Below are 12,616 nucleotides of genomic sequence, written 5' to 3'. Positions count from 1 at the left end.
AGAGAGAGAGAGAAACATCAATGATGAGAGAGAATCATTGATCAGCTGCCTCTTGCACACCACCCCATTGGGGATTAAGCGTGCAACCGGGCATGTGCCCTCACCGGGAATCAAACCATGACCTCCTGGTTCATAAGTCAACACTCAACTACTGAGCCACCCACACCGGCCAGGCCATGCTTACTATTAATATAAGAACTTATGAACTAGAAAGCTGAAACTAATAAAACTTTAAAGATAAATGATATAATTCTCCTTTGAGAATGGACAGTTTTTTTCTAACTATATCATTGTGAATAAGAAATGTAAAACAGTGTTAAAGTATGTTCATTTAAATTATTAAATACGCAAGTACTTTTTATTTCTCTCTACCATATGTCTGTATAATAAAAAATATTTTCAGTGTTGAATGAATTTTTCATTGCTGTGCCTTTCCATTTTTAGGTGGCAAAAAGGTTGGCATTAATCCTAAAATTAATAATCTAATGCCAGGATATGAAGTTGCAAAGTATGATCTTATCTGGATTTGTGATAGTGGAATAAGAGGTGAGGCTTTTCTTATTTTATAAAACTATTTATTTGATGAAAAAAGTTCCAAAAGCAGTCTGAAAACAAATTTATCAACCCTTTTTGTTAGCCTAATAAAATAATTCATTTTATCATTATTTTATGGTAATGTGTCAAGTTATACTAAGATTTTGACTTTTTTATGCTACCTTGGAACATTACACGTATAAAAATGTTCTCATCTTGAAGAGAAAAGTTCAGCCATTACAAAAAGTACAGTTGTGGTCCATTATACATTCTATAAACTTTCTCACAGCTGTAAAGTTCCTCTTGTTCATGTGACACTTTTATTTGATCTGTTCGTGGCACAGTAACCACACTATCTCACACAAAGGGACAGAAATTATAGATATTTTACTAGAATACATTTAGGGCTTTTCACTTAGATGATTTTAACAGGAAGCCTTTTCTATACTGAAATTTTAACTTGCAGCTTTAAAGGTTTATACTTACTGTAACTTCAGAGTTCTGTGCTATGCTGTTGCATTCTAATTACCTCGGGTTTCTCAACCTCAGCACTGTTGACGTCTGGGCTGGTAATTCCTTGTTGCTGAGGCTGTTCAGCAGCATCCCTGGCCCCCACCCACGGGATGCCAGTGGCACCCCATCAGGGTGCCACCCAGAAATGTTTCCAGATAATGCCAGGTGTCCCCTGTGGGGCAGCAGGTCAGACTGCTGCCTTCGATTATTTGTATTTAAGTCCAGGGTGGCACTCCTAATAAGTCAGGACCCTTACATATCTATCAGAGACTATGTTCAACACATTTACTATCGAAAGTTATATACTATCATGAATGTGTTATGTTTCCAGTGCACAAATCTCTGTCAAGTATAATCTTACTTGATTCCTGGCAGCAGTTTTATGAGAGAGGACATCTCCTACCCTCCAAGAAAGTGTAGGCTCATTTCCTGTGGTTGGAGAATGGAGGAGGCGGCCAAAGAACTAGGGTCCTTTGACTTCTACCCCTGTAGCTTTCAACTAGGACACATTGTCCATTACTCCAGTTTGGAGGATCTGAAACGGGAGTAGTTAAGGTTTTCAAGGTATATCCATATTAGGTATATAATGGCCTAACAACGTATAGAGTAAATTAGCTTATCGTAAATTACGCCTTTTTGAAATTTTGTATTCGACTCAGAAAAGGGATTGAGATTCCTTTAATAGATCCAAATGTAAAAAATAATTTAAATGTTTTGTTTTTTTTAGTAATTTAATAACTCACAGAATATATTTTACATTAGTGGGCATTTTACTAAAAAGAGTGTTTTTCTCTCTCCCCCTTGCCACCTTTTTGTCTTTTTTATATAGTGCTTCCAGACACACTCACTGACATGGTTAACCAAATGACAGAGAAAGTCGGCCTGGTTCACGGGCTGCCGTATGTAGCAGACAGACAGGGCTTTGCCGCCACGTTGGAACAGGTGAGTATGATGCTTATAAATAACATTCTTGTTGTCGGATTCCTACTCGCCCAGAAGCTTGAGACTATTCGGAGAGTTGGGATGACATTTTGGGCAGGACTAATTGTCTGCTAATCGACTTTTTGTTTAGAAAAGGAAACTCTCAATTCCTTCAAAATAAAATATGTCTTATTCTTCTATGCCACATTGTGTTTCTGTTTTAGAAGTGTCCAGATTGATTTATATGTCAGTGATAAGCACCTCCCATTTTGCACCAACCCCTGTAGTTTAGGTTTAATCTACCAGACTTAGAATGAATAGAAATAGGCCAGAGGATTCATTCCGTTCTATAAAGAAATCTGTAGAGCCTCCAACTAGTCCATAGTCCCACCCCATTCCTCAGACCTCACTTAATAACTGCCTACGGAATTAAGATGTATATTTCTGGTCTTAGAAGTTTGGTCCTATTCAGTACCACAAAGGGCTTCGTTACAGTTTGGGTATGGGGTAGGTAGCAAGAATCATATTCTTAATTGCCCTGATAATTCCCTGCTCCATGCTGTGTATGTAACTCTTGCCATTGAAAAACATCACTGCTCTCTATTTCAAGCTAATTAGAAGACGTAGCATATCTCAGATGCAAATAATCAGTAGGGTTTTATGTATAATAAGTAGGGTGATGACCATCTTATTCTAACCATTAATTTTAACAGCTTGCATATCTTGTGACTTCACAGCTATCTAGGGAAAGGGCAGTAAAATGGGAGACAGAATTTTAGTGTCTGCCCTGATTATGAAAAATAAGTTGAAAATAAAATTGGGGAAATTGAGAAGCTCAGTGACTCAGGGGCAGGAAGCAGCCAGCTATGAACGGATACAAGAAAAGGAGTTAAGAAATCATCCTGTAGGTTGATAGGTGGTGTTTGTATATGTATTCATACATATATACATATATATATAATATATATATTATATATATGTGTGTGTGTGTGTGTATAATTATATGAACATTCTGAAAGCAGGATGATAAATATTTGTTCATTTTTATATATAACAATGAGTGATATTTTTACCTGTCTTATATCTAAATTAAGTTTTATTTGGATAAATCTTTGAATCTTGCAGTTTTAGGGAAGATAACTTTTATTTGAGAATAAAATATACTTTTCCCTGATGAACAAAATAGATCCAGAGACATGGAAGCATGGAACAGACTAACAGATCTCAGAGGGAAGGGGGTGGTGGGGGAAGAGATTAACCAAAGAACTTATATGCATATATGCATACCCCATGGACACAGACAGTAGTGTGGTGAAGGCCTGAGGTAGGGTGGGAGTCAGGTGGAGGGGTCAGAGGGGAAAAATGGGGACATCTGTAATACTTTCAACAATAAAAATAAATTTTAAAAAATAGAAGTAATAAGATAATAGCAAGAGTAGTCAACCAATAAAATTACTGACTGCCTGACATCTGTAAACATTATTTATACCAATTTTTATTCAGGTAATTTATATAAGAATATGATAGTCATTCAGTCATACTTAAAGGAAACTCATTAGAAATAAGAGTTTATAAACACCATACATAAAATTCTAATTGTATACATGTGTTTCTGGGTTGTTTTTTCGGCAGGTATATTTTGGAACTTCTCATCCGAGGTCCTATATCTCTGCCCATGTAACTGGTTTCAAATGTGTAACAGGAATGTCTTGTTTAATGAGAAAGGATGTGTTAGACCAAGCAGGAGGGCTTATAGCTTTTGCTCAATACATTGCTGAAGATTACTTTATGGCCAAAGCAATAGCTGACCGGTAAGAAAACTAAATTACATTAGGCTACAGTATGCTCAGTACCTAACTTCTGTTGGTTTATTCTATTTGTTAAAACCATGGATTAAGGACTCTTTATTTTTGCTAGTGAATGCAGAATAGGTTAATATTTTTAGAAAGTAATTTCTATGAATTCATAGATAATGTTATTCTAAAGACATAAATATTCTCATTCATCTACATTCTTCAGATTAATGAGGTTTGAAGTGATTAAAAGAAAGTTTCTTTGTAATTGTGAATGTTCATTATTATGGGTGTAAATTTCTGTGTGTTTTAGAAGAATTAAAAATATCAGTGTAGTCATAAGCCAGTAGGTGAAAATTCAAAGGACATTATTTCAAAGTTTGAAATTTTCAGATTATTGGGGATTTTGCTAAGAGGCCAATTAATGGTTCACATGATTGACTAAACATTTCCCTATCCCAAAATAATACTGTTTGCTATTAAAGGGGATCCTTGTCTTGTGTGATAATTTACTAAAGAAGTGGTTTAAAAATTGAAGTGTGGTTTTAAAATTTTCTCATGAATGGTGTTCATGTTGTTTTGTGGTTTCATAGTGTTTCGCAAGAGATATATAATGTCACTTTTTGTTTACATTTCTTGTTGAACACACACACACATCGCCCTTCCCCACCCCTTTTTGGTTAGTAGACTAAACTTTTTTAAAAAATTTATTGTTTAATGTATTACATATGTCTCCTTTTTCCCCCATTGACCTCTCCCCGGCCGTTCCCACCTAAACTTTCTTTTTCTTAAAATATATTTTATTGATTTCAGAGAGGAAGAGAGAGGGAGCAAGAGATAGAAACATCAATGATGAGAGAGAATCATTGATTGGCTGACTCCTGCAAGTCCCACGCTGGGGATCAAGTCCTCAACCTGGGCATGTGCCCTGACCGGAAATCGAACCGGACCTCCTGGTTCATAGGTCGACGCTCAACCACTGGGCCAGAGACTAAACTATTATATACAGAACCCATTCCATTTAGAACTTTGAGAATGTCTGTCATTTAAGTTTCTTAAATTGTAAATGGAGGGGTTGTAGCTTCTTCCAGCCCTTAGATGGTACTGTCGGGAGCCCACGTAACTGCTCAAACATCCGTATGATGTACCCTGAGTGGGGTGCTAATCCTGAGGGCTAGGCTCTCCCTGATGACTCTTTACAGTGATGATTAAAGCATCGCCAGTCACACTTGCATGTGTCCATCATCACAGCTCAACTGTCTTAACTTTCAGAGGTTGGCGGTTTGCGATGTCCACTCAAGTTGCCATGCAGAACTCTGGCTCATATTCCATTTCTCAGTTTCAATCCAGAATGATCAGGTGAGTCAGCCGCTTTCTGCCTTTTATACTTTGTTTAAAAAAGGGGGGGAGGAGGGGATTTTTATGTGGTATAACTTGGTTTAAAAATAAATCTAAAAGTCAGATTTTTCAGTTCCAGAAAAGAAAGTTTAGCTTCTTTTTAAAATTAATTTAATGTCTACATATATTTTCTTCACTGTGTTACACGGAAAGCATTCAAAAAAGAAATGTGGAGACGATTTTTTTATGTGCTCATCTTTATTTTCTCATTCTCTATACTTTGAATTTTATAATCTTTATTCATATAGACCATACAAATGAATTTCTAGCCTTTTTATATGCTAAATAAAAATAGAAGAGATTCATTAAATACTCTTTGAAGAGGTGGGCCTTGATATAACATGGTAAAGAACTGATTATTTTGGGGGGGAAAGGTTTAGTCTTGTAACCAAGCTATTGTTTAAAGAAAATTCTTTTATTTTTTAGGTGGACCAAATTACGAATTAACATGCTTCCTGCTACAATAATTTGTGAGCCGATTTCAGAATGCTTTGTTGCCAGTTTAATTATTGGATGGGCAGCCCACCATGTATTCAGATGGGATATTATGGTATTTTTCATGTGTCATTGCCTGGCATGGTTTATATTTGACTACATTCAACTCAGGGGTGTCCAGGTATGTGGATAGGTATGGAAAGATTGGCAGTCATTTGATGGAACCAAAACTTTTTAATTTAGCCCTGAACGGTGGCTCTGTTGGTGGGAGTATCGTCCTGTGTACACCAAAAGGTGGTAGGTTCAATTCCCAGTCAGGGCACATACTTGGGTTTCAGGTTCAGTCCCTGGTCAGCGCATGTGCAGAAGGCAGCCAACCCATGTTTCTTTCTCACATCAGTGTTTTTCTCTCTCTCTCAAATTAAATTAATAAAAACGTGTCTTTGCATGAGAATTTTAAAAAAACAAACCACTTTTTAATTTATTAAAGGTAGAAAAGATCAGATAGCTTCCCATTGAAGGTTAATACCAAGTTTAAACATTCCTTTTGTTGGTGGAATGTGGACCCAAAACTCAACTTGACTTTCAGCTTTCAGTTGTTATGCAGTCACTGTTATTAGGGCTCAAAGAAAAATAACAATGATGTTAAATTAAAAAGTGTTCACTCAGAATATATTAGGCTAGCAGTTTTTTAATGCTTCTTATTTACTCACTAGAGGCCTGGTGCACAGATTCATGGACCAGTGGGGTCCCTTGGCCTGGCCTGTGCCCTGTCGCAATCCGGGATCCCTCGGGGGATGTTGGACTGCCAGTTTGGCCCGGTCCCCACAGACCAGGCCGAGGGACCCTACCGGTGCATGAATCTGTGCACCAGGCCTCTAGTATGCATATAAGATCTTTGGTTAATCTCTTTCCACCCTCCCCCCTCCTCCCTTCCCTCTGGGATTCATCAGTCTGTTCCCTGTTTCCATGCCTGTGCGTTGAGCATCTGCCCCCTGGTGGTCAGTGCACATCATAGCTACCAGTCGAATGGTTGCTTAGGCTTTTATATATGTAGCTAATTAAAATTTTTATTATATTTTTTAATACCCCAGGTATGACGATATTTTTAAAAATATATTTTTATTGCTTTCAGAGATGAAAGGAGAGGGAGAAAGAGATAGAAACATCAATGATGAGAGAGAATCATTGATCAGCTGCCTCCTGCACGCCCCCCACTGGGGATGGAGCCCGCAACCTGGGCATGTGCCCTGACTGGGAATTGAACTGTGACCTCCTGGTTCATAGGTCAATTCTCAACCACTAAGCCATGCTGGTCGGATATTTTTTCCATTGATTTTTAGGAAAGGAGGGGAGGAGCTGAGGAGCCACAGAGAGAGAAACATCTATGTGAGAGAGATACATCATTGAGAGAATTGACTCCCTCTCATGCCCCCACCTGCTGGCATTGAACCTGCAACTGACTTACGTGCCCTTGAGCCCGCAACGCTTTGGTCCTTGGCTCTAACCACTGAGCAACCAGCCAGGGCAACATTTTCTTTACCATTATAATATTGCATGACAGTTAAGTTATCTTAAGAAACGGATTTTATTTTTTTTAAACAGACTTGATTTTTGTGTAGTGTACTTAAAAGTGTGAATTCAAAAACGTTTATTTTTTTAACTGTGTCTTTAGTCTGATAGTAAATCAATTCTTCTTTTTTTTTAATTCGTAGGGTGGCACACTGTGTTTTTCAAAACTTGATTATGCAGTAGCTTGGTTCATCCGTGAATCCATGACGATATACATTTTTTTGTCGGCATTATGGGACCCTACGATAAGCTGGAGAACTGGCCGCTACAGGTTGCGCTGTGGGGGCACCGCAGAGGAAATCCTAGATGTATAACTACAGCTTTGTGACTGTACATACAGGAGAAAAAAGAAGTATTATAAATTATGTTTATATAAATGCTTTTAAAGATCTACCTTCAGTAGTTTTATCACATGTATGTTTTGGTATCTGTTCTTTAATTTATTTTTTGCATGGCACTTGCATCTGTGAAAAAAAAAAAAAAAAAGAAACACATCTGTAGTCTTGGCCAAATGGTATACATTATTTTGTGGAAGTAGAGAATCAAGAGAATTGGTTCTAGGAACCTGGGTTTGGTTTTTGTTGTCTTTTGAATATATATATGTATTCAAATGCTCTGCAGCAATCACTGACAGTATCCTTCAATAGAAAAAGTTTCTTATTTGTGAGTACACTCTTTTAGAACATTGATGGAATGGCAGCAGCTTTGTTTTTGGGTTCAGAAAAGACTAAAGTGAATGGTATTGCGCAGTGAACAATCCACAGTGAGGTACTAACGGGAAACTTTTTCATGCTTTATGCCTACCTCTCGTAGTTGTTGCAGAGCAGATAAAAAGTGTAACAAGGTAGCCAGGCCTTGCAAAAACAAACAGAAAAACTTTACAAAATAATAATAACGAACGAGCTGGAGTCTAGTATTTCTATAAATCTGTGAGGAAGATTTTTTTTTTTTTTTTTTTGGCGTCACTGCAATGAACCCAAAGTGGTTGAGTTTGGTTTTTAATCATAGCCATGTATCGAAGGCATCTTTCTGACCAACTCTTGTTGGTTCTGTCTTGAACCATTGTTAAACACTGTGCTGGTAACCCTTTCCTTCCCTGTCCCTCACCTGACCCACCCCATCTGTCCTTAACTATTGGGGGGGGGGGGGGGTTGTTTTAAGTGTGAGTGGATGTTTTGATAGTTATGAGGAAAAATGCATTTCAGACACATTTCACACAAGCTATTTTCTTAAACAGTATGTCTCATTGTTAAAAAGAATGTAATTACAGGTATTTAATATCTTTTTTTAAGTAAATATTCTAGCCATCAATAAATAAATTGCAGTTGGGTATAAGGGGACAGGATGACTTTTACTCTTAAATAATCAGTATCAACCAAGTCTGCTGTGCGTGTGGTTGGTTTTCTGCTTTATTTTATTTTTTTGGTTTTTTACTATTACAGTTAGTCTAGTCTTATTTAAATTGGATTTTTGTATTCCAGTTTGTATGACAAAATAGACTAGAACAGTGCTCCTTGTAAATGCATGCCGTATTTCCCTCTCCCCTCCCTTCAGGCCGCTAAACTTGCTTGTCAGGTTGTGCTTAGCTTGTGGTGAACTGGACTTGTTTTTTGCTTTTTAAAAAATAGGCAAATATGTAAGGGACAGTGCATAAGCCTTTTTCTTTTTCTTTCTTTCTTTCTTTCTTTTTTTTTTTTTTTTTTTTTTTTTTTTTGGTAGTGGAATGTTTGCTTTTCCTTTAGGCAGGGATGGCATGTTGTCCGTATGAACGCCTGCTGCGGGGCTGACACTGGCAATATGGCAGCTTTAATTCTAAGTTACTCAGTTTCCATGTCCAACTATCATGTGTAGCATATTAGCAATAACTACAGTTTGTAGAAAATGAACACTTTTTCACTGCACTGAGCCAATTCATTTAATTGTCAAATGACTATATACATAGTTTAAATTGTAATATATCTATAAATGTGTATATACTGTGTATACACATTGTATACAAGCCTCTCTCTGGGCCAAACTACTTCATTCTTTTTCTTTTTCCTTTTGCCTTATGATGAGTTTGTTTTGAAGGGCATCTTCTTCATGAACAAAGGCTTTGATGCATCATCCTTTCTATGTGAAATGGGTAGTACTGTTCCCTGAGGAAAGTTGCACAGGGAAAGCCAGTCTAGTTGTGACCCACTCCGTGTGTATGCTTTTAAATCACTGTTGTACAAGTTGACTTTTGCTGACCATGTTTGTAACTTGTTGGTTGTTTCGTGAAGTTTGGTTGATGCCACCCTTGGCCTGCTGAAGCGAAATCATGCTTATTACTTAGCTTTTTGCTGATGTCAGCATGGGTAAGGGAACAACAAAACCAAAATGGCTGGACAGACTTCCTGTGTTCTGTAAATACATCATGACTGTTCTGTGTGTGTTTGATGTGGGAGTGGAGGATTTCTTTAAAGTGAAGCTTCGTGGGAGCAGACAGAGTGATTTTTTTGTTTAGCGAGTTTAGAGTGGTGATAAAATGGTAAAAAAAAAAATAAATATTAATATCGGAGAAAGCATCACAACAGAACTGTAGAAATCCAAATTTAATGAACTGTCTTTTTAAAAGTATCTAGACTGTACCATGTTTTATTATTTAAGATCATTGTCCTTATGTTTTTTTGTTCAAAAAATAAAAATTGGAATACAATCAAAACATGAGCAATACCGCATTTTTGTTTCCTCTTTCCTTTTGTATTTTTATAAATAATGTTAACATGTTCCACCGTTTGCATCGGAATTACTAGAACAATTCTGTGAGGTGTGGGTTTTGAAATCTTCATTTTCCCAGTGCTACAGGCAGACTAATGGCTCAAAGTCCAGCTTTTGGACATCATTCTAACATGGTTGCATGTTAGAATTGCCCACAGAGATTCTGGCTTAATCATTCTGCTCATTGTTTACTGTGCAGACAGACCTGAGAAGCACTAGCCCATAAAACATTTAGAAAAGACCCATTGGTACCTCTGCTCCCCACCCCCATCCCCCTCACCAGGACTCACAGCCGGAGCTCAGCTCCAATAGGTAGGAACGCAGATCCAGGGGAAGGAATGGAATGGCATTGCAGCTGAAGACCTAAATGCCAGGTAGACGAAGCGGCACCCACACACTGACCAGGGCCAGGCCCCTAGTCTGAGGCACTGCCAGGCCTATTTTACCACCCGTCTAAGAAAGAAGAATACGCTTAGCTCGAGAGCCAGCCCCAGGGAAGGGGTGTGGGGAGACCGAGAGGGGTCTGGCCATGGCGCCACCTCTACGCCTTGACCCAGTCATCAAGCTCATTCTTTATAGTTTGTTAAACCCTAATGTTTAAGAAATGATTAACACAAAGTTGAGTGGAAGTCTTAGAATTTTACAGCTAGGCACATTCCAAAGAGCCCTCGCCCTTAAAAGTAAAGAAGGTGAGATGGCCACTGTGAAAGGTGTGATCCCAAGGGTGTGGCAGACAGTTGCCCACAGAGCTGGGAGTGGCCCCTGATATATCAGCCCCCAGTGTTGAACTTCACACCACTGGAGCACATTTCAAGTTCTGCCTACAACAGCTTTACCACTTGTTACATGAGCCCCAAAATTGAAAAACACAGGTTTTTAAATAACTGTCCATATTCCAACTCTTAAACATTGTTCTAGGAAGCCAGATTTAAACCTGCAGAACAAGAACGTAAGTTATTATAAAGCTAGTTGAAGGTAAAATGCTTTACGTATATCATTTGATGGAGAAGATTAGGACATACCACAAGACCATGTTTACATGAATGAAAACAGTTCATTTCCTTCTGAAGCTTCGTGGGATATATTGTCTGAATTCATTCATTGGATATGAATCCACTATTTCTTTTACTTGCTGCAAGTAAATAAAACTACCTTGTGACAACCAGGTCTGGCTTTTGAATAGAGCACATCAAATGGGGAACCCCTTGAGTTTGGTAACAGTTGCAGGCAAGACCATCCCTCCCGTGGCCACCAGTATCTTCTTGCTATAAAGAAAACCTCTACTCAAAATACTTCAATGGCTTGATATTACTTTCAGGGTAAAGCCTAAGCTTTTCTCACAACAGAGAGGCCATTTAGGTTAGGTTCCTGCCAACCCCTTTAGCCTCATCTCTCGCCATCTCCCTAAACCCACTCACATAAACTCTCTTCATAGTGAACTTCCCTCCCTTTCCTGCTCTGGGTCTTTGTGCATGTTGCTTCCTCAGCCAGATCCCCTGATTCCTCTAACTGACCCTCACCTCACCCTGGGGACTGGACTCAGATGCCAACTCCATGACTTATCTTCCCGTTGCTGTGTACACCCCCCCCCCCCCCCCCCCCCCCCCCCCATCTGTGCCTCCACAGCCTCACCCCTCACTTCCTCCCTGGCGCTTAACACTAATTATTTTAATTGCCCCTTTAATTGTTCGTTATTAGACTGGGAATATGAAGGGCAGGGAGGTCAGTAACACTCACCTTTGTGCCCCAAGCACGTAGCTTAGGACCTGACACGAAGTCCATTCTCCAGAATCAATTAATGAACAAATAAAGATAAACAGGCCTTTATCACTAATCTTATGCCTATAGCTAATCACAGAGGAGTGCAGGCCTCGGAGCCAGAGCGCTTGGGTGCGCTTTCCAGCATCAACATTTGCTTCCTGTACCTCTCTGTGCCCCCAATGTTATCTATGTGTCAGGGTTGATGTGAGAATTAACCGAGTTAATGCACATGAAAAGCCACATTCTCAGTAACAGGTTTGTGTTCCTAAAATAAGGATCTAAGTGCAAAGCTGTGGTCACGAAGTGAAAATGAAAGCTTGGTTACCCCCTGAACAAAGTCTCTCTTCTTACTTCAAGGTCTGAAGAAAAGATTTGTTCACAGTCTGGTGGAGAGGATTTGCATGATCTTTTTTAGAGCAACTGATCCTCATCCTTGGGTACTTCAGGGTAAATAGTGTTTGAGGAGAAAACTCAATCGGATTATAAGTAGTGCCTTTGTAGCCCATGTAATGCTGTCCAGAATGCTAGAGCCAATGGACTGAGTTGCAAGGCCTAGCAAGCAGTTGCAAGACTTCATTGTACAGGCCTGCACTCCTGCAAGAATAGTCCACAGAATCTGAAGGCTGAGAGAACTTGGTGTTCACAGCAGGGCATTGCACACATATGTGGGGTGAGATGCACCTGTGGCATGGGCAACATTCGAAGAATTTTACCTGGCTGGACTGTGTCCAACTATTCTTTTTTAAAATATATTTTCATTAATTCCAGAGAGGAAGGGAGAGGGAGAGAGAGACAGAAACATCAATGATGAGAGAGAACCATTGATCGGCTGCCTCCTGCACGCCTCCTACTGGGTATCGAGACTGCAACCCAGGCATGTGTCCTTGACAGGAATCGAACTTGGGACCATTCAGTCCACAGGCCGACGCTCTATCCACTGAACCAAA

The 12,616-nt window shown here is 39.0% G+C and overlaps 1 protein-coding gene across 1 annotated transcript in view; it reads left to right on the top strand.

The window, feature by feature from the left end:
• UGCG (UDP-glucose ceramide glucosyltransferase) overlaps positions 1-9,676 on the top strand; it is a 32,852-nt gene extending 23,176 nt beyond the window's left edge. The window contains exons 4-9 of the mRNA XM_014534389.1: positions 445-546; positions 1,877-1,989; positions 3,601-3,779; positions 5,034-5,120; positions 5,586-5,775; positions 7,310-9,676. Of these exons, the coding sequence (XP_014389875.1) occupies positions 445-546; positions 1,877-1,989; positions 3,601-3,779; positions 5,034-5,120; positions 5,586-5,775; positions 7,310-7,480 (842 nt within the window). The 3' untranslated portion in view covers positions 7,481-9,676. The remainder of the gene's footprint in view (positions 1-444; positions 547-1,876; positions 1,990-3,600; positions 3,780-5,033; positions 5,121-5,585; positions 5,776-7,309) is intronic.
• Positions 9,677-12,616: the final 2,940 nt, after the last annotated feature.

This window comes from Myotis brandtii, unplaced genomic scaffold (genome assembly GCF_000412655.1).
Source record: "Myotis brandtii unplaced genomic scaffold, ASM41265v1 scaffold13, whole genome shotgun sequence".
NCBI classification, from domain to species: domain Eukaryota; kingdom Metazoa; phylum Chordata; class Mammalia; order Chiroptera; family Vespertilionidae; genus Myotis; species Myotis brandtii.
This window is presented reverse-complemented; position numbering and strand designations above follow the sequence as displayed.